The sequence below is a fragment of the Pygocentrus nattereri genome, chromosome 1, assembly GCF_015220715.1.
Source record: "Pygocentrus nattereri isolate fPygNat1 chromosome 1, fPygNat1.pri, whole genome shotgun sequence".
Lineage (NCBI taxonomy): Eukaryota > Metazoa > Chordata > Actinopteri > Characiformes > Serrasalmidae > Pygocentrus > Pygocentrus nattereri.
This window is the reverse complement of record NC_051211.1, coordinates 3607649-3629165: the sequence shown is the minus strand read 5'-3', so window position 1 is coordinate 3629165 and position 21517 is coordinate 3607649. Positions and strand designations below refer to the sequence as shown.

Below are 21517 nucleotides of genomic sequence, written 5' to 3'. Positions count from 1 at the left end.
AAACAAATAATCAAATGCCTAAAACAAATAAACAAATGCCTAAAACAAATAAACGCCTAAAAAATAAACAATTGCCTAAAACAAATACGCAAAAACCTAAAACAAATAAACAAATGCCTAAAACACAAGAGATTTAAACATAAACTCAAACAGCACACATGTGATCAGTCCTCTCTCTCTCTTCAGCCACCTTTAAAGGCTTAGGCACCCCCCACCAGCTACACCAACCAGGCCTCTGGTTGCTCAGAGGTCCTCCCAGTATGACTAACTGCAGGGCAGGTAAGCCTGTGAAGGGAGAGACCAGCAGTGTGTCCTAATGCAGGGTGTTTAGACCTGTGAAGGCATGATTTATTTATTCATTCAAACCCCAAATATTTAACTTGTATTATAAAGTGTATCTTCAGCCGCCGTTCGCTTCTCTGTTGATGCCATCATGCTCTCGAATCCTCGTCAGCACACAATGACCCTCGGGATATATTGGCTGGCGAAAGATCCACCCCTTGGATCCTTTGTTGCCATGGAAAAGAAGGACACATTTCTCGGCCTCATATGAACGAGCCTCTGAAACGGGACTGTCTAGTCGCGCCGCTGTGACCCATTTGGCCTTCGAATGCCTCCGGAGCACGCAGCCCCTGAATTGTGACACACCGCAGGAGAGAGAGACACGAAAAAGACAGAAATACATGCTTAGGCGTATCTTTTCTTTGTCTATAAACTTCAGGGTCATGCTTTTCTTTTCATCGTTGTTAGTTGTGTTTCCTATGTGGATCGTATCCCAGTAGTCATTGGGCAGAGCGCAAGAAACACCCTGGACAGGTCGGTTGCCAGTCCATCGCAGGGCAGACAGACAGACAGACATATACTCTCACACATCTAGGAGCAATTTAGCTTGTCCAATTGGCCTGACCACATGTTTTTGGACTGTGCGAGGAAACTGGAGCACTTGGATGAAACCCATGCATGCAAACTCCACACAGAAGGGACCCTGGTTGCCCGGCCGGGGGTCAAACCCAGGCCCTTCTTGCTGTGAGGTGACAGTGCTAACCACTGTGCCACCGTGCCACCATGATAAATTCCAATAATTCCCAAATTATTATTATTTTCCAGTGTGTTAAATTCAGCAAATAAACAGTCTTTTGCATTATCCGTTGCCTTGGAAAAGAAAGACACATTTCTCGCCCGCATATGAAGGAGCTTTCGAAATGAGACAGCCTAGTCGCGCCGCTGTGACGCAATTGGCCCTCAAATGGATGCAGCCCCTGAATTGGGACTGCAGGAGAGAGAGAGACTCACAAAAAAAGACAAAAATACATGCTTATCTTTTCTTTGTCTATAAACTTAAGTGTTTAAGAAAATTCTAATCAGCCGGGATGTCACCAGCAGGGCTCTCTACCAATCTAATGGTAACTATTAAGCCAATTTGCATTAGAAAGCAGAACTATCAGGTTTTGATCCTAATGGATTTAATGGCCTTTTTTCAGCAGGACTGTATTGTGCTACCCAGCAGGCTGTCAGAGGAAAGTAATGTTGTATCAGCAGCAGTCGTGTATTAGAAATGGTGTAATTTGCAGCTTAAAGCCCAGCAGATCAAATATTATGGTTTTGAAATGTGGAGCATGTTAAAGTAATTTACCCCTATAGCTTATTAATAGCTTTATCTGCCATTATTTTCAGGGTTTAAAAAAGAAATGTGCCAGATCGGGTTGATTTCTAAGTGAGTCCTGCTGCTGAAATCGACCCTCCCTCAAAGCGAGAGGAAAAACCCTGAGAGGAACGAGCCTTTCAGAGGATATGTAGAAAGCATGACCATGAACGTCAAATGTGGTTGGATAGTGTGGTGGGTAACACCTCTGCCTTCTAGGCTGTCGAGTGGGGTTCAATCCCCAACTGGACAGGCACCCTACACTATACCAATAAGAGTCCTTGGGCAAGACTCCTAACACCGCCTTCACCTATCTGTGTAAATTGATCAAATTGTAAGTCTCTCTAGAAAAGAGCAAATGCCATAAATGTAAATATATGAATGTATTGTGAGGATATGTATGCAAATGTTTGAGCAACACTGGTCAAATTACATTTTAGTTGATTTACTAAGTGAAAATGTTAACACATGCTGTACAGGGGATGCACATAAATTCGACATAAGTCTGCAAATTGTAATGCAGAATTTATATTTGTTTGTGGAAAAAATTATAAATTACACGCACACACTAAGACACTTATCTTTCTGAGTTGCAGGAGTCTATCCCAGCGGTCATTGGGCAAAAGGCAGGTAAACCCTGGACAGGTTGCTAGTCCATCACAGAAAGGACCCTGGTCATCTGGCTGGGAGTCGAACCCAGGCTTTTCTTACTGTGAGGTGAGAACACTACCCACTGCGCCACCATGCCGCCATAATAAATTCCAATATTCAAAAATACTTGTGCCAAAAATGTGCCATAACTTTTGCACATGCCACAATTTATGTTTTTTTTCCCCCCAATGTGTTAAATTCAGCAAATAAAGAGGTTTTGTATTATCCCTTGTGTGGTGTTCAGGTCTGTGGAACCCAATTTTAATGTTTACCAAAAGAAAAACATATGCCATTTATTATTATTTCAAACTCAGATTCTTGGCTTTTGCTCATTTTCTGTGAAGAACATATAAAATAACCCATTCTCAGTGCCTTCACTCTGTTCACCCCCCACACATTTGTGGGGTTGGGCTGAACCTGTGGGGAGTGAAAGTGTGGAGGTGCTGTGTCCTTCACTCTGTTCTCCTCCTACATGGCCTGCTGTCAGTGTGTGTGTGTGTGTGTGTGTGTGTAAGGGTGGTCAACATGGACAGGCTGCTGACTGGCTACAGCTGCTAAAGTAGAACCCTACGTTGGGCACTTGTGATATTTTAAGCATCTGGTATTTTTATATTAACTGTTATGACTGTATTGATTTAAAAAGTCAATAATATGTTGGGCCCACCAGACCAATGAGTAACAAACACATCAACACCACTCAAGGATTAAAATGTGCAGAAGGAGAGGATGTGTAGCTTATTTTACAAAATCAACAATGACATCATATTTAAGCAGCGGTGCCCAAACTTTTGCATGCCTCTATAGGTTTGGACAGGTCAGTATAGTGAAGGTGTAAAACGTCTATGAATAAGTGCTTTTACACAGGGATGGTGTTTAGACTCTGACACTGTAATACGTTCAGTTATCTATAAACATGGACTAAAGTAGGTCATGGGCTAAAAACAGTAACAGCCGTCTTAAGGCCTGAGTTTTCCTCGTGCTCTTGTCCATTGTGGCTAGCTGTGAGAGGTGATCTGTGTTATGGATGTGGACCAATCCCACACTGAATCAGAAACTGCAAGCATAGTTTGTCTAATTTACATATAATTTGCATAAAGCTACATCTGCTTTGTCCAAGTCTGTGTTCTTCCTCCTATCTCAGGCGCTTTTTCTATTTGACTATTTTCATTTTATTCTACTTTTTGGTCCTAGTTTGGCCTTTCTGTGCAATGTACATGTAGATATATATAATATATATAAAATATATAAATATATATAATAATATATTGAAATGGTTTTTAGTGTTGTCTTTCATCTAGAGTGATTATTATGGACGTTATATTTCTATTCGGTTGTATGTGCGCCTCTTGGCCTTTGGCCTTGGTTTTCTTTATTACTTTTTGAAAAATTTGAGATCAATATATCTAATATTCCTCATTTTGTGATTGTACTAGTGATATTACAAGATGATTTAACTTATATATAGACGATTTTATTGTTTCGAGTAATTTTATCTTATGCTTTACGTGTCTCATTCCATTAGCGGATCGTTTTACTTGTTCCGAGCTTTATTTCTTGAGACAATCAAAACTATTTCTCCAAATAAGTATGATTATCTGCCAATAGAATAAGACACGTTCGCTAGATACAGTGACTTAAAACAAGGAAAAATGTGTAGAAATTTGTTAAATCACATGTTAAAACTATTCTTATAACAATCTCTTATGAGAAATATCAGATATATAGACTAGATTTGGGATGTTTTAGCTTTTGTAGATCTTTGTGGTCGTAGACTGGCATCGTTTTGGTCCTCATTAAGCCTTTTCACCTTAAGTTTTTATCCGTGCAATGAAGTGCAAAGTGATTAACTTTGTACTAAAAGTCAATAAAAGCTTTAGCTCATTTATTGCAAGGCAGTGAAACTTACGATCTATGTAATGGAAGCTTAAACCCCACCAGCTAGCACTGTGCTAACTGCAGGCCCAAATCATCACACACAGGTCTCAGTGTAGATCTCAAATAGAGGTCCTGAGCCTGTAGGACGTACTGTTTTCTATAAATTGACAGAACTATGTTGTGTAAATTCAGTAACAGCTATGATAAAGCCTTGTACCCAATTCAGATCATGAACCAACTTAGTTGTGCTAACGCTATGACTCATTAGCCAACAATAATTAGTAGAACTGAGAAAAACAGAGAGAGAATAGTGTAACAGGCTAATATTCCATGTAATATCCAATGTTTCTCATCTCATATCAGTTTATAAAGAGATAATTCCATCTATGGAGCCACTCAAATCTAGCAAAGTGTGCTAGTAACTTAGGTTGCTACTGCTAACTTGCTAATTTGGCTATTCATTTCTTGGCTAATGGCTCAGCAAACAAGCCATTGACTTATAGTTTGCCGTTTTGGGTAGCAAGTGGTCAGCACTGCTCCTTCTCTCAAGCTCAGCTCTGTAATAGGCTCAAGCATTTTATTATCACTATCAAAACATGCCAGCAGTTTGGGTTAAGTGAGCTCATTTAGGCCTAGACAGGCAAATGCAAGCCTATGCATTTGTCTATTCTAATGATCCGAGATCTACATTCCCTAGTGTGACTGCAAGGACAAGGTGCTTTGCATGCACCCTGCTGAAAAACTCATCGAAAACATTGTGTTTTTGTTGGTTCCTTATTGTTTTGTAATGTGTTTTGGCTTTTTTAATGGTTTGATATCAGAATTCAAAGGATCCTGATGGTTTACCAGGTCACCAGTGGCTGATTCTAAATGCATTTGATGGTTTCCAACTGGGATGTGAAAGTATTCCACAGGAAAACTAGTGAGTTCTATTGGAACCATTAAGCCAAGTCCTGTGAAGAAGCAAAAATTGTCCTTTTTCAGCAGGGCAGTTTACATTTGAACAGTAATTTGGTAAATTTTCAGACATTTTGTTCTACTTTTTTTCTTTTTTTCAAAACAAATGTCTAAACTAAAAGGTAAATTAGGTGCTGCTCTGGTAATTTCGTAGCATCGCTTTAATGAGCAGTCACGTTTATTGCAGGCATCTGAAATGTGTACGCTAAATGCAAGCATGCTGATAAACAGCCACAACTTATATTGCGATTATAAGTGCCTTAAAGATGTAGCAAGCCGTTTTATTGTAGGCACCATATGCAAGACCTGACACGTAATGTAATGAAAACGTTCGAGACTTGCTTTTTTTTAGTTGGATTGCTGATGTAAATTCCGTGAGTGCATTAATAAACCGATCATTATCGAATTTCAGCAGTTATGTGATTATTCAAGTGGTCACGTAAACAGCATACTTCAATGACTTAGATCGGATAAAGGCCTAGAAATCTAAGAAATTTGTTGGAGAGCCAGATTTGTTTTTTTAGCGTATGTAAACCATTAATTTCTTTCTTCTGATTTCTTTCGTTGTTCTCAGCTTGAGCACGTGCGAAAACAGAGCGCTGTCCCAGAAACACCAAACATCGTTCACAGCAGCACCCACGAGACGGCAGAAAAACACTTTGGTAGCGTCGTCGAAAGCTCAACGAAACGAAGACTTTGAACATTCTTCAACTTCTAGATGATGTATAGTCATAATTTCTGCTGAAGTGACTTAACGTTTAAAAAAACGTAACATTTATAAAGCTAGCTGTTCTGACGTTTGGGCTTTACGTAACTTTTACGTCACGCTTTATTCTGCGAGACGACTGGCCGGTCGTGAAGGTGATGTCCGATTACTACCCGGCTCGTGTAGACCCAAAGTTTTCCCGTTATCCTGTATTTCGCGTCGAACAAACGACCGGCGAAATCTGATTTTCGACAAACGCGTAAACGCGCTCAATGTCCGTTTGCGTTTTGGGATCACAGCCAACTCCTAGGAAATTCTGGACCGAGCCGCAAGTCGCGCCACATCTCGAACAGACTTAACAGCGACAGAACCGTTCGAAGTCCGAAAAAAATCTTCGCCCTGGAAAAAGCCATCCGAGTTTCCCAAAGCTGGGAAAAGTCCTAGCCTCCAGTGTAGCCCTGACTCCATATATGACCAAGTTCACACTGATGGCAGGTGCAGCGCTCTAGCTAGTGGCTGTTATACCTCTTCACCTCCCTAGAGCAGCAGAATAGCAATGACTGCTCGTCCCTGATTGGTCAGCGGCTGGTGGGGTGATATGACGGCAGACTTCAGGCACCTCCCCCCATTGTGCAGTTGCTGAGCAACCTCCATTCCACCGCCCCGCCCTCTAGCGGCCGCGCTCTTGTACTGCAGCTGTAGTCCCGCCCACTTCCAGGCTGCAGCATGCAGAAAGATCAATGCCCAGTGATCGGAACCCTATCAGCTGATCCATATGATTGATAGCATGTGATCAGCGCAGGAGATCACGTGGGCACGTCCTGGGAGGAAACGTGAGAGCGGCGTTGGGAGTTTTTCAGACTTTTAGTGCACCGGCGTCCCATTGGTCAGCAAGCACGACATGCTAATTAGGAGGCGGTTGCGTCACTTCCCTGTCACTCAATGCGCCATTTTCTCTTTTATGTGCACGAAAACGTTAAGCGAAACGTTCCCGTCACCCCGAAATTAGAGGGGAACAGCAGATTTTCCACACCTCGCTGCTTTGCAGATGTTGTGCCAGGGGTGGTAGGAGCGCTGCCGGGCCGTCCACGCGTTCCGTAGTCGACGCTTGCGCAAGGATTCGTGCTATTTTCTCGCTGAAAAACTCCCTCCCAAAAACGGGGGCGCTGAAGAAGAAGGTAACATCAACACTAGCGCAGAGATTTGATGAGCGGGAGCCGGACGAGGCTGAACTTGGCTGCTTAGTCTAATTCTCCGTTCCACCTTAAGTGGTGCGGCTGTTAACTTGCATTCACCCTGGCGCCTGGGGCATGACTGGTTCATTTAACGTGTTTGGAGCGTTAAATATATATATAAATAAAAATTTTTTTGCCTATTTTTTTTTATTTAGTTAGTGAAATTGATCTGGTATTAGGTCGACTAAACTCGCTTTATGTGGCTTTTTTTTAGACGTTTTTTTTTTTTTTTTTTTTGCCACACTTCAGGTTGCATTTTTATTCGAATTCTGCCGGTCCACCTTAAGTGGACCGGAGTGTAACTGCTGCACCGCTTAAGGTGGACCGGCAGAATTCGAAACAGAAGCCGGGCGGGCGGGCAGGCGTGAACGTTAATGCTGGCTGGCGAGGGTCGTCCGGTAAACGCGTAACCGCCTGCTGTGGGAAGTATTTAGTGGGCGACTTGTTAACGTTATCGCCGTATGTTGTACGTGAATTAGCGCCGGGCGTTAGCGTGAATGACAGCAGGCTAACGTTACGCGAGGAGCCTCATCAGCTTTAATGAGGAGACCGTCGAACTTGCGGCGGTGTTTGTGGAGAGAGGCGGTTCTGCTGGGGTTCCAGCGGCTGCCGTTTAAGAGGCGGAGGCGACTTTATTTACGCGAGCGAACATTTTAGCAGCCCCGGCCGGCCTGGTTGCTCGGCTCCAGTGCGTTTTCGTCGGTTTGCGCTCCTCTCGGCTCCTCGTTCCCGCTGTTGTTTCGCTTTTGAGCGGCGTGAATGCGGAGAAGTTGGCTGAACTGCCCGCGTTAGCGCTTTAAACAGGAGTTCAGCCGCCGCACCGCCCTTATATGATGTGCATGTGGTTCTGTACAGCGCCAGAAAGGGTTCTGCTGTTGTTGTGATGTCAGCCTTGTAACATTAGAAGAACCTTTCTGGTGTTTTATCGTGTGTGTTTGCATATCCAGCCCGTTCTCCATCAACCTGAAGGACCACTGAAGCTCGCGGTGCCAGGAGCCGTTTAACTGCCTGATGTTTCGCATGTGGTTCTGTGTAGAACCCCTTTGAAAAGCGTTTTGGTGCGGACTATATAGGACCACATGCAACATGTTCTCCATCCATCCGAAGCACCGTTTGATTTAAGCATGCAAATGAACTCATGGTTCTAAATGGAATCATTGCTAGATTAACTTGAAGGTTCTTCAAGGGTTCCTTATCTTTTTTTTTTTTTTTTTTTTTTTTTTTAAGAGTGGAGCTGACTTAGTCTAATGAACAATGTGGTGGCATAGAGTGTGTGATCCCAGCTTTCTGTAGCTGGAGCATGGTGTCTTTTTATATATCGCTGTTGTCGGCTCAAAACCTTGTATCTCCAAAACTGTAACTTTACAGGAGAAGGTAAAAACTTACTCCACTTTTAATGGAGGTCTATGGAACCGGACGTCTTTCCGAGTCATTTCAGGTCATTTCTTTTGGACCAGTCATCATGGAATTTAGACACAGTATGTAGGACTATGGGTAGTTTCAGATTATGTCAAAAAACTGAAAAACGACAAAAATGGAGATACGAGGTTTTGCTCTAACTGCAGTAAGATACACACACACACACACACACACTACAGATCTCTGCACCTGAATCTTTCCAGGCTTATTTTGGGAGCGTTTGGCTGGGAGCGTCCGTGCTCAGTGCAGCGTGTACCACGTTGACCGTCACCCTATGAACTAAAGGGTCAATTTCCCAGACAAGCCTAGTCCTGGACTAAATTGCAGTGCCGATGGTGCCAGTTCTTTGAGTCTAGGTTTGGGCTTGATCTGAGTCTGGGGAAACTAGGTCATAGTGTTCAGATTTAATAGGCCCAGTTTCCCACTTTGGACCTAAAGTCGTAATTTCTGTAGTAATTCAGTCACTCGTCTTTATTTTTTAAGTCTAGGCCTCTGAGCTGAGTTGCTCTAAAAGTTTGAACCAGTTGCTTGCATTACCTTTCTCAGTGGTATCGTTTACCATGACCCCGTTCGTCCGTGTGGTTGATCTTGTAGCCCCCAGAGACCCTCTGTTGTGAAATTCCACCACCGTTTCAAAATTTCTACACAATTCAGTTGCGATGCCACCTGGCGATGCCACCAGGCATTCAGAGGGGTTCGGTGTTAAGTGGCTGAATGGAGAGACTCAGATGGCTTTACGGTGGTGGTGATGGGAACCAGCCGTCGCCATGACTACAACACAGATATAGACGTTTTGTTTACTATCTGAAGCCACCAGAGAACCTACACGAGCCTCCCGAGCTTTAAATGTAATATTGGTGATGGTAAAATTTGATAAAACAGCTTGCTGTGCGTTTACCTCTCCGTCATGAATGGGGGGAAAACAATAAGTATAAACAGACCTCAAGAAACATTCATAACCATTTTGTCTAGTAACTTGCTGTGAGGGAGCTTTTATCCTCCAGCGTCTGGTTCCTATCACCACCACTATGACCTCTTCTGACTCAGTGACTTTCTCTAGATCAGAGAAACCGCACTGTAAACCATAATTACGCTGAGGCAGAATAGTAGAGGAGGAGGAGGAGGAAGGGGGGGGGGGGATTCCCTTTTTAACCCACTTTGTACCTACTTTTGGCCAAAAACTACATATCCCATAAGTCCACACTCTGAACCCTCGTCAAAGTGCCTGTTTACTCCATTATAAACAGATTAACTTCATTGTAAACGGTGGTCCGGACTCCAGTCCTGGGGGCCACCTGCCCGGATCAGGTTCTACCGTTCTCTGCTCCAACACACCAGACCCAAGTGTAGGAGTTCTGCAGTCGTTCCTGTCGTATTTTTTCTTTTTTGGAAAATTGATTTACAGTTTTCCGTGTCGCTGCTGTCGGAATAAAACCTCGTATCTCCATTTTTATCATATTTTCAGTTTTTGACAGAATCTGTAAATTCTTAATGCTCTTTAAATTGTGTGTAAATTTCACGATAAACGGACCAAAAGAAACGGCCGAAAATGACAATAAAAAGACGTCTGGTTCCATTGACTTGCATTAAAAGTACAGCATGTTTTTTCGTTCTCCTGTTAAGTTACCATTTTGGAGATACGAGGTTTTGATCCGAATATATTACGTTTACTAGTGATTGTGCAGATATTTAAGTTTTCGGCCGGGAAACGAAATTAAGGACACTCTGGGCCGAAAAACAGACAAACAGCTGCTAACAAATAAACGAAGTTGACATAAATAACTTTTCTAATACCCTTACGAACAGAGAGAGGTTGCTCATCCAAGACAGCGGCTTCCATATGCGCATATATTCTTAATATATTTGACAACACAAACAGTTTTAATTGTGTATCGTTCCATAAACGGAATAAACGGACTACATGCTCGCAGCTACTTTGGGTTTTATTGCTGTGTTTTCCGTATCGAGTGGGAAGCTGGGAAGTTTTCGTAGGTGGTCCTAAACCAGTAGTGGAGACGTTTTTTGGGAATCTTGATAATCTACATGAACGATGAATATAAATCCCGGTCCAACACTCCTAGAAGCCGTGAAACGGTTCAGGCCGGCTGACGTTTTCACAGCTGGTTTGACACAGTAGGACGAAGGGAACGAACGGTGTTTTTCTCATTTTCGTCATCATTAAAATGCTTTATAAGGCGGATTTACAAATACAGTGGCTGCATCCCTAAAATTATCTGTTTACTACCATTAATGTGTAAAATAATCTGCATTTCTGTGTCCTAGACGCACTAAAAAGGTCTCTACACATTCTGTTTTAAATCGCCGTGAGAGTGCTCTTGACTTTTAAGACCTATGGTTGCAGTTTTTCAACATTTTCCAAAGATTCGCTCCAGAACGGCGTCTAAATGTGCAACGGTTTGACAGCGAATCAGTGGAAATGTGGGTTTCTGTGGTTAAAATGATGTTTATTTAATTATTTGAATAGTCCTAGCCTTTGGCTTTGCAGAGCACGTGGAGATCTTTTCTCCAACACACCACCTGCTATTTTGTTTAACATGTTGCTTTGTTAGATAACTCCAGTTTGCAGCTGGGCCTTGTGGTGGCTGCCTGAGCTTGTGCTCAATGAAATAGTCCATGCTCAGTCTTTTAGCCCTTTGTAGCCCCAGGCCATCATTAGATCTGATCTTATTGTTAGTTATAGTGTTGTAAGCCTCTGTAAAGTGTTGTGAGTGAATGAGTTCTCATAACATGCTTAATTAAGGACCGACTGCGCTCCTCCTCACCTGTGTTTTACGATCATTCTGGAAATGTGCTGTTTATTAAATGCTACACTTGTGAACACATTTGGTGCTTAATGTGATCAACTTGTCTCTTCTCAGGCGAAGAACCATGTATCAGTATCCTGTTCGAGGAATTGAGAAAATCCGAAGAACAAGAAGGAAAGTGAAGAACATTTTGACGGAATTTGGGCTCGAGCAGTGTCTAACACTGAGCGAGGTAGGTGCTGTGTTTTTACGTCGGGATCCAGAGCGGTCCGGCCTCCACCCTGGGTTCTCGGACGTAGCGTTATGTTACAACTAATAGATGCTTTAATTAATACCCTGATTTTAATTGAATCTGTTTTCTAATGTAAAAAAAAAAAAGGTTATTAAATCAAAAGATTAGAAACGTTCTTGCAAACTACCAAAAGTAATACAGCCAAAAAGGTTTAACGACGTTCCTTTGGAAGGAGAGGAAAAGCTCCCATCTTCATCTATTAAGTTTCAGGTGACACGTCGGCTCCCGCAGCCGAAATGCAAAGATCACTGCCTGATTAATATCAGGTCAAAAGACATCACATCAGTTTTTAGTGGTTTTTGAATGGGGTCAGTGCTCCTCCCCGGGGTATTTTCTTCGCTCCTCCTCTCTCTGACCATCCTAGGGTTCCCATTGGCTTTCATTATATTCGCTATGTTAAATTTACTCTTTTCGACACCTCTGTGCTTTGTCTGACCAGGACCACTTTTACGACTTCTCCAAAATGGGCCTCGCTGCTTATCGGTGTCCTCATGGCCGTATTTCTTTACTTGGAGATGTTCGCTTATCTCTCAAGGCCTTCTAACAGTGCCTGGCACAGACAACCTCTCGCCTGAAAGCATTAGGCCTAACTTTCCTCTGTCTAAGCCCGCCGGCCTTGGTTAGAATGACTGTTTTCAATTTTAATAATTTCTAATTAATGATTGCTGCCAAACCTTTTATTAATAATGACTCAAGGATATGTTTAATCAATAACCTCCCCCATTACTATAACATGTTCCTTGCCTTGGAGAGAATTCAATTTAAATACCGTTTTTATGTAGGTATAGTTGCCTGTTTTAAGAGCTCTTTTACACTGGACAATGTCCGGATAATAATGAATTACATACACCGATCATGACGTAACGTTCTGACCACCTCCTTGTTTCTACACTCACTGTCCACTTTATCAGCTCCACTTACTGTATAGCTGCTCTCTGTAGTTCTACAGTTACAGACTGTAGTCCATCTGTTTCTCTGATACTCTGTTACCCTGTTCTTCAGTGGTCAGGACCCCCATGGACCCTCACAGAGCAGGTGCTATTTGGGTGGTGGGTCATTCTCAGCACTGCAGTAACACTGACGTGGTCGTGGGTGTGTTAGTGTGTGTTGTGCTGGTACACGTGGATCAGACTCAGCAGTGCTGCTGGAGTTGTGTCCACTCTCTGTCCGCTCTATTAGACACTCCTACCTTGTCGGTCCACCTTGTAGATGTAAAGTCAGAGACGACAGCTCATCTGCTGCTGCACAGTTTGTGTTGGTCATCCTCTAGTCCTTCATCAGTGGTTGAAGGACGCTGCCCACAGGACGCTGTTGGCTTGATATTTTTGTTTAGTGGACTGTTCTCAGTCCAGCAGCGACAGTGAGGTGTTTAAAAACTGCAGTGCTGAGAATGATCCACCACCCAAACGATGGTTTGGTGTGTGTTGCGCTGGTCTGAGTGGATCAGACACAGCAGTGCTGCTGGAGTTTTTAAACACCTCAATGACAATGAGCGTAGAAACAAGGAGGTGGTCATAATCGGTGTACATCACGTTTACGCTCAGCCACATGTGTCTCCAGTAAGGCGGATTTTTCCCAAGTCTTTCCATGGCGTTGTTTTCCTCATTGACTATGGAGTAACATGCACTGAGAGTCACTCAGACGACACGGAGGGAAGTTTTGAAACCACTCAGCAACACTTCACATAAAAACGACCACAACTTAAGTGTGAAAGATTTTTCTATTTATTATCACAGGTTGGAAATGTTTACTACTCGTCGCCGTCTTGTTTTTACGTACTTGTCAATCAAATGCATTAACCCGCCCCTAAGAATCGTGCCCTGCTTCTTCTTTTAATTGCAAGACTGTAAGTGAACTTTTAATGTGACGTGTTGCAGCTTCTGACAAAGTTCTGGCAGCGTTAAATAAAAACAGCCAGTCGGGAGGTGAGACACGCCGAGAGAAGCAGAGAGGGGCGAAGATGATAACGAAAATAAAACCTTTTGCTCATTTCATATATAAACTTGTACGTTAGCCTGGCTCAGCCTTCAGTTCACATACAGAGTTGCCTGCTTTCCGAAGGAATGGCTAACCATGTTGTAACCCCAAAGTTCCTTTAGAGAAAGGGCGATGCACGTTCCCCAGTTTTGCTCAGCCATGTAAACATCCATACTGCCCTTCGCTGTTTTTTTCAGGCAAAACTTTGACATAACAAAATCTTGTTATGCTGAGGGATTTTTTTTTTTATTGCGTGACTTTAAAAAAAAAAAGGTACAAGCATGTTAAAACTTTCTCACATCATGGACCCAGAAGATCTTTCTCCTACAGCCTGACCTTCAGTAAAAAGTATAACTAATGTTGCAAACTCACAGAATTCAGTTGCAGCGTCTTACACAGCGTGACACACAGTAAACATGTAAAGACGTGGTGGTGTAATCATTAAATAGTTCCAGGTGCCACAGAAATGTTCTTCACAGTTGTGCTGTGGCGTGCGGCCGTCCACTGGGCCGCGATGACGGCAGCGAAAGCCGGCAGGAAGGCGAGGCCTGAGCTCCGAAACGGGGGCGAAGTGAGGGGTTGATGGCGCCAGAGTCCTGAGCCCTGCCTCCTGGGCATCGCCTTCGGGCCCACAGTGAGGCCACGTTAATTAGCCTCACATGTGATCCTGGCAGACAAGATGCGATTGGGAGGCGGGGACGAGGAGGCGGAACAACGAGCTCTTGTTCCCTCTCGGCTCCAGTGCCCACGCTGCCTTTAATGAGAGACAGAGGAGGCCGGGCTTATGACCCGCGGTGTTCCTCTCCCCGCCATCCTCGTCGGACTTTGTCCCTGCTCAGAGCTCGGGCCCCGCCTTCCGGCCGGCTTTCACAGGGCCTCATTTTATTTCGTATGTGATAGAGCCCACACCTTAATTTCCGTACTAACGTAGTTTAGTCTGGGAGGAATTCGAATAACTTTGGCTCAGTTGTGTCTTCAGTGCATCTTGGACCACCTCTGGACTGGTCTGAGCGACTGGATAACTATCTGATCATCCAAAGATGCGTGAAGTGTGAACAGACTCTTAGTCCTTGTGTATCCTCAACAGAAAACTCCTCCTACAGTTATTCCAAGTTATTAATCACACAAGAATACGGCAAGACGTCCCAGAGCTTTTCGCTTCCCATCATTTGTCATTTCTGAAGAATGGTTAGGAAACAGTCATAAAGTTGGGTCTTGCTTTTCGGAACTAATCTTTGCTGTCTTTCTAACTCAGGGTCTCAAGGACTTCGATCCAGGGGATACAGTTTATAATGCGACCGAATGGAGTGATTTGGCTGATGGATTCGATGGCAAGTGGAAGAAAAAGGTGATGGTTTATTAATCTGTTAAATGTAATGAGTTTAAAGTTGATAAAGCAGTGAAATCCCTACCAATTTCAGCATTTTTGTTCACCCAAAAATTTCTGTCGTAACAGATTTACACTAAAGTGAATATTTGTGTGAGACTCTTATTTTCACATGAAAACAAAGACTTGTTTAAGCATTTGCCATGACTGTGTTCTGTATATTGGATGCTCCCCCTCATTCTAAGGGTTGGGAAATATGGCAAAAGTATCATGTCATGATATTTATATGATGCACAATGTATGTCATGAAATTATGACACACAGGCACAATGCACTGGAAGGGCCACATTTAAAACTGCCATTAAAAACTATATGAACAGCAATTTTTATGCAACATTTCACATAACATGCAATCTGTATCCAATTAAGCATAACTAATTATGCTCTCTTTGTAGTTAAATGTGCAGGTGGTTCTTTTTTTTTTTTTTTTTTTTTTTTAAAGGTATTGACGGGTGTAAATGCTCCACTTATATTCAGTTGCTCCAACTAAATGCTGGTCCACCAAAAATCATGGGTCTAGTTTCGCTTCCGTCTGAACGCAGTTTTACAGTACTCCACACCAAACAAGGGAATTCAGCATCGGAGCATGCTGTCATCTTCTTCTACCAGCATGTCGGTGAGGTACTGTCTGCTCAAGCTGCCTTTATTAACGTCTGACTCTTAACAGATGTTCATATTGTTCCTGTAGCACAAGCTGCTGCTAAGACCAGCAGACAGACCATACAACAATAAAGATATTTGCGTCTGATTTTGGCCCGTGGATTGCGGAATGTATTGCATCAGCGAGCCAAGCGGTTATGTTCATAATAACAAAACGATCATAAAGAAGCAAATGATTAATTCTTTGACTGTGATGCACCTTTGAGTGCTTGTATACTTGCAGAATTCCTGAACTGTCTGGTCATTGTCTGGTTCACGCATACCTGATTCAACTCGGCAGATAACAATTAAAATTACAGGGTTTAATTGTGAGTCAGAGCTGAGAGATCAGAAAACTGCTGGACTCCAGTCCTCAGCCCACCTGCTTGGGGCAGTCATGGGCTGGAGGTCCGGAAGGTCGCCGGTTCGATCCCCAGAGCCGACAGTCCATGACTGAGGTGTCCTTGAGCAAGACACCTAACCCCCAACTGCTCCCTGGGCGCCGTGGATAGGGCTGCCCACCGCTCCGGGCAAGTGTGCTCACTGCCCCCTAGTGTGTGTGCTCACTAGTGTCTATGTGGTGTTTCACGTCACGGATGGGTTAAATGTGGAGGTAAAATTTCCCTGTTTTGGGACTAATAAGTATCACTTAATAATGTGAAGATAGTACTGGCTGCATGCCATCATGCTTGGTCAGAACAGTGTGTCATCTGGATATTTTTGGTGTACTGGAGGAATTCAGGTTGGTCAGTGACAGAAAAGATAAAAAATATTTAGGTGTTTGCTTAAAACTGTACAGACTACATATAAAGTTCATTGTATTAGGAAACAACACGTCAAACCAGGCTGCATTCATTCGAAGGAATTCCATAGCTGTCATTTTCTTCTTAGCAAAGCTGTCAAGTGGCAGCTGATACTGTTTGTTTGATATTTTGTTCTTTGAAAGCTTCTGCAGCTCCAGAATGTCTTTGCACTTATCAGTAAACACCGCTAAAAGAAAAACACAGTACCAGGCTTTGATGTTTGCACCTCTTTGCTTTACAGAACCCTTAGTGCAGTCTGGTTGGAATTCTTCTCCAGGATTTCTCCACACAAAGTGTCTACAGTCTGGTTCATGTGCTAAAAGTGGCGTCTCTGAAACGGATATTATTTTGTTAAACATTTTAGTTAATTAACCTAAAGGATTCCATTAAAGTTAACCAATATTAAAACGGATATGTGTCCAAATCCTTTTGAGGCCGAGGTATATACGTACAAACTCCTTTTAACATCTGAAATGTTTATTAAATTTACCTTAATGTGAACCGCAGTACACTTTTGGGGGATATCAGCTTTCAAAATATCTTTTCTACTGATTTACTATCTTTCACACTTTGCAGACATTGGTAAATACTGTATAAATTGTGTACATGTATGTACTTATGTAAACTGGATTAAAAATAATACTTGGAGTTTGTTTTTGATCATATTTGCCGTTTAGTCACAGTCTGGGGTCTCAGGTGCAGAAGTTTCTTTACACAGACGTTCGAGTCTAACATTTGTGCCTTTCTCTCTTTTCCCTCTAGTGGGAATATCGGACACAAGGCTTGTGCTGTGCTTTGTGCAAATTTTCCACTCGGTCGTGGTATTCCTTCCGGTCTCATATTCATCGCTGCCATGACGAGGAGCAGCGTCTCTGCAGTCTCTCTGTCTGCTCCGGCTGCCCGTTCATTGCCCACCCAAAAGTGATCTCCAAGCACTACAAACTGTTCCACCTTGAGCTCCAAAAGCCAGAGCTTGAACCAGCACCACAGCATTTGCCCACCAAAGCCTTCGGAAGCCACGTATTTCAGTGCAGAAAATGCCACTTTAATGATACTCTCCTGTACAGCATGAAGAAACATGTTCTCATTAATCATTACACCTCCCTGTTAAATCGCTTTGCTGGACAAAGAATGGACGGTGAACCTGAGCTCCTAGGTCCTATGTACCAGAAATTTTATTGCAAGGTCTGTGGAGCAAATGCCGAGACCTCAGAGCACTTGCTCTATCACATACTAACCTCTGACAAGCACAAGGAATTGGAATTACACATTAACGCTCTCATTTTCGAAACTGACAGCAAGAAGTTGTTTCCTGCTCTTGCACCAAAGGCACAAGGCAGCCCTGTTCTTGCAGGGGTGAATGGCCAACCGTTAGTGACTCCTGCCCCAGCTCCAGGTGCAGTACTACAGGGTGTGGCAAACGGTAGCCCCAGACTGTTTAGTGCTCCTGGGCCTAATCCAGCAATTCTTCCTGCTCAAGCTTCAGCCCTGGTTCAGCTTGCCAGTGCTGAGGCAAAGGGTTTGCTACAACCTGGTCAGCCATTGGCTGTTCACAATGTCCAGACTGCAAGACCTATGTCTGCCACGGCACCTTCTATTGCAGGCATGGCTCCCGCTCCAACACTTCAGCCGGTTATTCCGCACCAGCAGATGCCAGTCAGGGTGGGAGTGCCTGGTCAGTTGCAGCCTCCACATCGACAGGTTCTGCTCCCACAAGGGGTACAGTTTAACGTACCGGCAGTTAGAGGACCACCACCACCACCGCCACCACAGTCAATGATTGTTAGTCCACGGTTCCCTGTGAACCAGCCTACACCTAGAGGCACAATGCTAACATCACAGTCTCTTCTGAGTCATCTGATTCCCACAGGCAACAAAGTCGATGGCCTGCCCACCTATACTCTTGCTCCCCTACAAGTTTTGTCTGTCCGGGCAAATAACATGCAAGTGGTCAACAAGGCACCGTTGCCTGTATCACAGAACAACCCCACACTTCAGCACAGCGCATCCATGAGCAATGGTTCCCAGGACTCTAAGACTAAGAAATGGATCACGTGCCCCGTTTGTAATGAGCTTTTCCCATCCAGCCTGTACGAGTCCCATGCTGAGATCCACAAAGAGTCGTCAAAGAAGTCCAAGCTGGGCTTGGCTGCCCGAGCACCTTTCTTAAAGAAGATGCCTGACAAGACCGTGAAATGCCTGATGTGCAAGATCTTGCTCTCTGAAAAGGGGCTTTTCGAACATCTGCTTCATGGTTTGAACTGCTTGTACTGTTCTGGGATGTTCTACTCTATCAAGCAGCTGATTGCACATATCCAGATGGACCACAGTCCCAACCAAAAGGCAAACTGTGACTTCATGCGGCGAGAGTACCGTCTTTACACGGATGAATCTGGCAGCCTCCTTTTCCCCTACTTTGACATCAACACCACAGCCCCGAAAGAGATGATGGGAGAAAAAGAGCTCAACTTGGCTCTAGTTACCAATTCCCTCGACCTGATCTTTTTGAAGATGTTGCCTGCGACTCCTCATCCTGTGTGCAGGATGCCAATGCCAACACTAGACAGCCCAGACTGCGTCTTCTGTTCTGAGAAGCTGATGAACATGGAGTGCTATCAGATCCACCTCCGAGAGAAGCACTTCATCGTGCCTACTGTACACGCCATACTCAAAGCCCCGGCGTACAAGTGCATATACTGTGGCGGAGTGTACACAGGGAAAACCACAGTCAAGGCGATCAGCGTCCACATATCCAAATGCCGCTCTGCGCCCAAGACCCCAAGAGACGCCGAAAGAATAATAAGTTCTGGGCTAGCCGTCGCCCCCAGAGTGAGCCAGGGGCTAGTCTCGTTCCCACCACCTCCAAGACAGACCACAATTCAAGTTCCGGCACCGGTCCAAGCGTCGGTCCCAGTGATCCAGAGCCCAGAGCTGCAGAGCAAGCTGAGGCTGGAGCTGGCAGTGAGGGAGGCCATTGAGGCAAACAAGCGAGAGCGAGAGGCCAGGCTAGCAAGGAAGAGGAAGATGGAGAGGGAGAAGATGGCAGGTTTAGCTGCTCAGTCCTCCGAAATGCAGGTCGATCCTTCTGTGCAGTTCGCGCTGGATCCCACCGGAATGGAGATGCGCTCCTTCGAAGACCGACGGGACTTCGTGAACAGGTACTTCAACAAACAGCCCTACGCACTCAAGAAGGAGATCCTTGGCTTGAGCAGCCGTCTACTGCTGAATAAGACCGACATCGCCTGCCAGTTCGGGGCGAAGCGCACCAGGTGCATGAAGCACCTGCAGAGGAACAAGGCCGTGGTTCTCATGGGCTTCAAAATGGCCGAGCTGATGAAACTCAAGCACAACCTGCGCATTCCGGAGATAGAGCCGGAGAAGTCGGTGGCGGACGTGGAATCGGAAGCGCCGGAACCAGAGTCGCGAAGGGAAGAAGAGGCTGAATAAAGGCTGCCTAGTTTATCCGGTTTTTTCCTCATGAAGTTGGGGCGGGGAAAACACGGAACAGAAGAGCGTCGAGAGAATAAGACTCTCCAAAAACGATGCAAAAAAAAAAGTGTATCCTATTCATGGTAGATCAGTTTTCAAAGGACCACGATCATCGCCGTAGAAACCGTAGACTCCCTTTCTCTCGGAAGTAAACTTAAATAGTAAGTTGAACTTGGCTGTATCTGGATTTGTATGCTGTTCAGTAACGTGTTTGCGTAGTCATTCTGCACAGAACAATACTGTACTATAGGTTCATGTTTTGAAATGTTACCCCATCACGTCGCACCACCACTTTTACAGTACGACTTAGTCGGCCTTCGCTTAGGTATTTTTGTTCAAGCTGTTTTTTATTGTACTTATTATTATTATTATTATTATTATTATTATTATTTTAACCTAATACCAACATTTTTATACTCCGATATTAATGCAAAGGTTATTTCCTAGTGCTCTTCGAGTTAAAGCGCTTTCTTTGTAGTGTAGGTTTAACGTATTTAAGAAGTTTTTTCCTCGAAACGTTTCCAGTATTTCGTCAAAGTGCTTCCTCATTTATCCCGTGCCTACATCATGATATGTCAGTGTGGTTCGTCACTGTGTGTTACTTTGAATAGAATCGTGCCTAAAAGCCGGAGTATCCCTTTCAGCCTCCTCTCACGGTGGTCTCTCGATGCACTGTGGACAGAAACAAGTCGGCAAATACAGGATCCACTCTGAAACTCTCAGCAAAGGACTGTTCACGTTTCTGCAAACTGCCTAGTTCTCTGGCCTCCCAGCTCTGAGAGCCCCAACTCCACCTTTCAGAAGCATGGCAGTCCATTGTTCCGTCGCCGGTCGTAAGCATGGTTCACCCACATCTTTCGGTTCTTGTAACAGTGGAATGTAAGGCTGTCAGAAGATTCGACGTATTTGCTCACGTCATGTTTTCAAGCTTATGTCTATAACTGCAGCACCGATCGAGCACGTTGCAGCACTTGCAAGGGCGCCGCAGCGTGAGAACGAATGCAGAATTAAAAGTTACACATTAAATTACGTCATGTGCCGCTATTATTTTATTATTTCTGTTATTTATATATTTTTGTTGTTTTTTTTGCTGAAATGTTGTTAAAACCGAACCGTTTGTAAGCCTCTTTCCAGTTCAGAGAAGGTGCTTCAAGGGTTCTTTAGTAAAGAAAAAAGGTTCTACATTGAAGAAAGCTCCGCATGATTAAAGGGTTCTTTAGTGAAGAACGTGGTTCTATATAGAAGCATGAACACGCAGAGAACCCTTTGCAAGATTAAGATTCTTGGCCTCTTGAAAGGGTTCTTTAGTAAAGAAAAAAAGGTTCTACATGGAACTATGAACACTCAAAGGACCCTCGATATGATTAAAGGGTTCTTTGCATCATGCAGAGGGTTCTTTAGTAAAGGTAAAAAAGGTTCTACACAGAACCATGAACACTCAGAGAACCCTCTGCATGATTAAAGGGTTCTATATAGCACCCAAAAGCGTTCCATTGTTACAAGCTTGATGTCATAATACAAGAACCCTTTTCAAAACGGTTCTGTGTAGAACCACCTACAACACATTCTCCATCAATCTGAAGGATGATGCAAAGAACCCTTTAATCACACAGAGGGTTCTTTGAGTGTTCATGGTTCTAAACGACCATTTTCTTTACTAAAGAACCCTTGCAGCACCAT

The 21517-nt window shown here is 43.9% G+C and overlaps 1 protein-coding gene across 1 annotated transcript; it reads left to right on the top strand.

Annotated features, from left to right (window-relative positions):
- Nucleotides 1–6769: 6769 nt before the first annotated feature.
- Nucleotides 6770–20884, top strand: adnp2b (ADNP homeobox 2b). The gene is made up of 4 exons (XM_017681595.2): nt 6770–7009; nt 11365–11482; nt 14775–14867; nt 17111–20884. The coding sequence occupies exons 2-4, from the start codon at nt 11375–11377 to the stop codon at nt 19793–19795; spliced, it is 2886 nt and encodes a 961-aa protein (XP_017537084.1). The 5' UTR covers nt 6770–7009; nt 11365–11374; the 3' UTR covers nt 19796–20884.
- The last annotated feature ends 633 nt before the right edge of the window (nt 20885–21517 follow it).

Excerpts from the sequence above, each read along its gene's own strand:
- adnp2b (XM_017681595.2), top strand. The coding sequence starts at position 11,375 with ATGTATCAGTATCCTGTTCGAGGAATTGAGAAAATCCGAAGAACAAGA. Across the intron at positions 11,483-14,774 it reads AGTGTCTAACACTGAGCGAG|GGTCTCAAGGACTTCGATCC; the intron begins GTAGGTGCTGTG and ends TTTCTAACTCAG. Across the intron at positions 14,868-17,110 it reads ATGGCAAGTGGAAGAAAAAG|TGGGAATATCGGACACAAGG; the intron begins GTGATGGTTTAT and ends TTTTCCCTCTAG.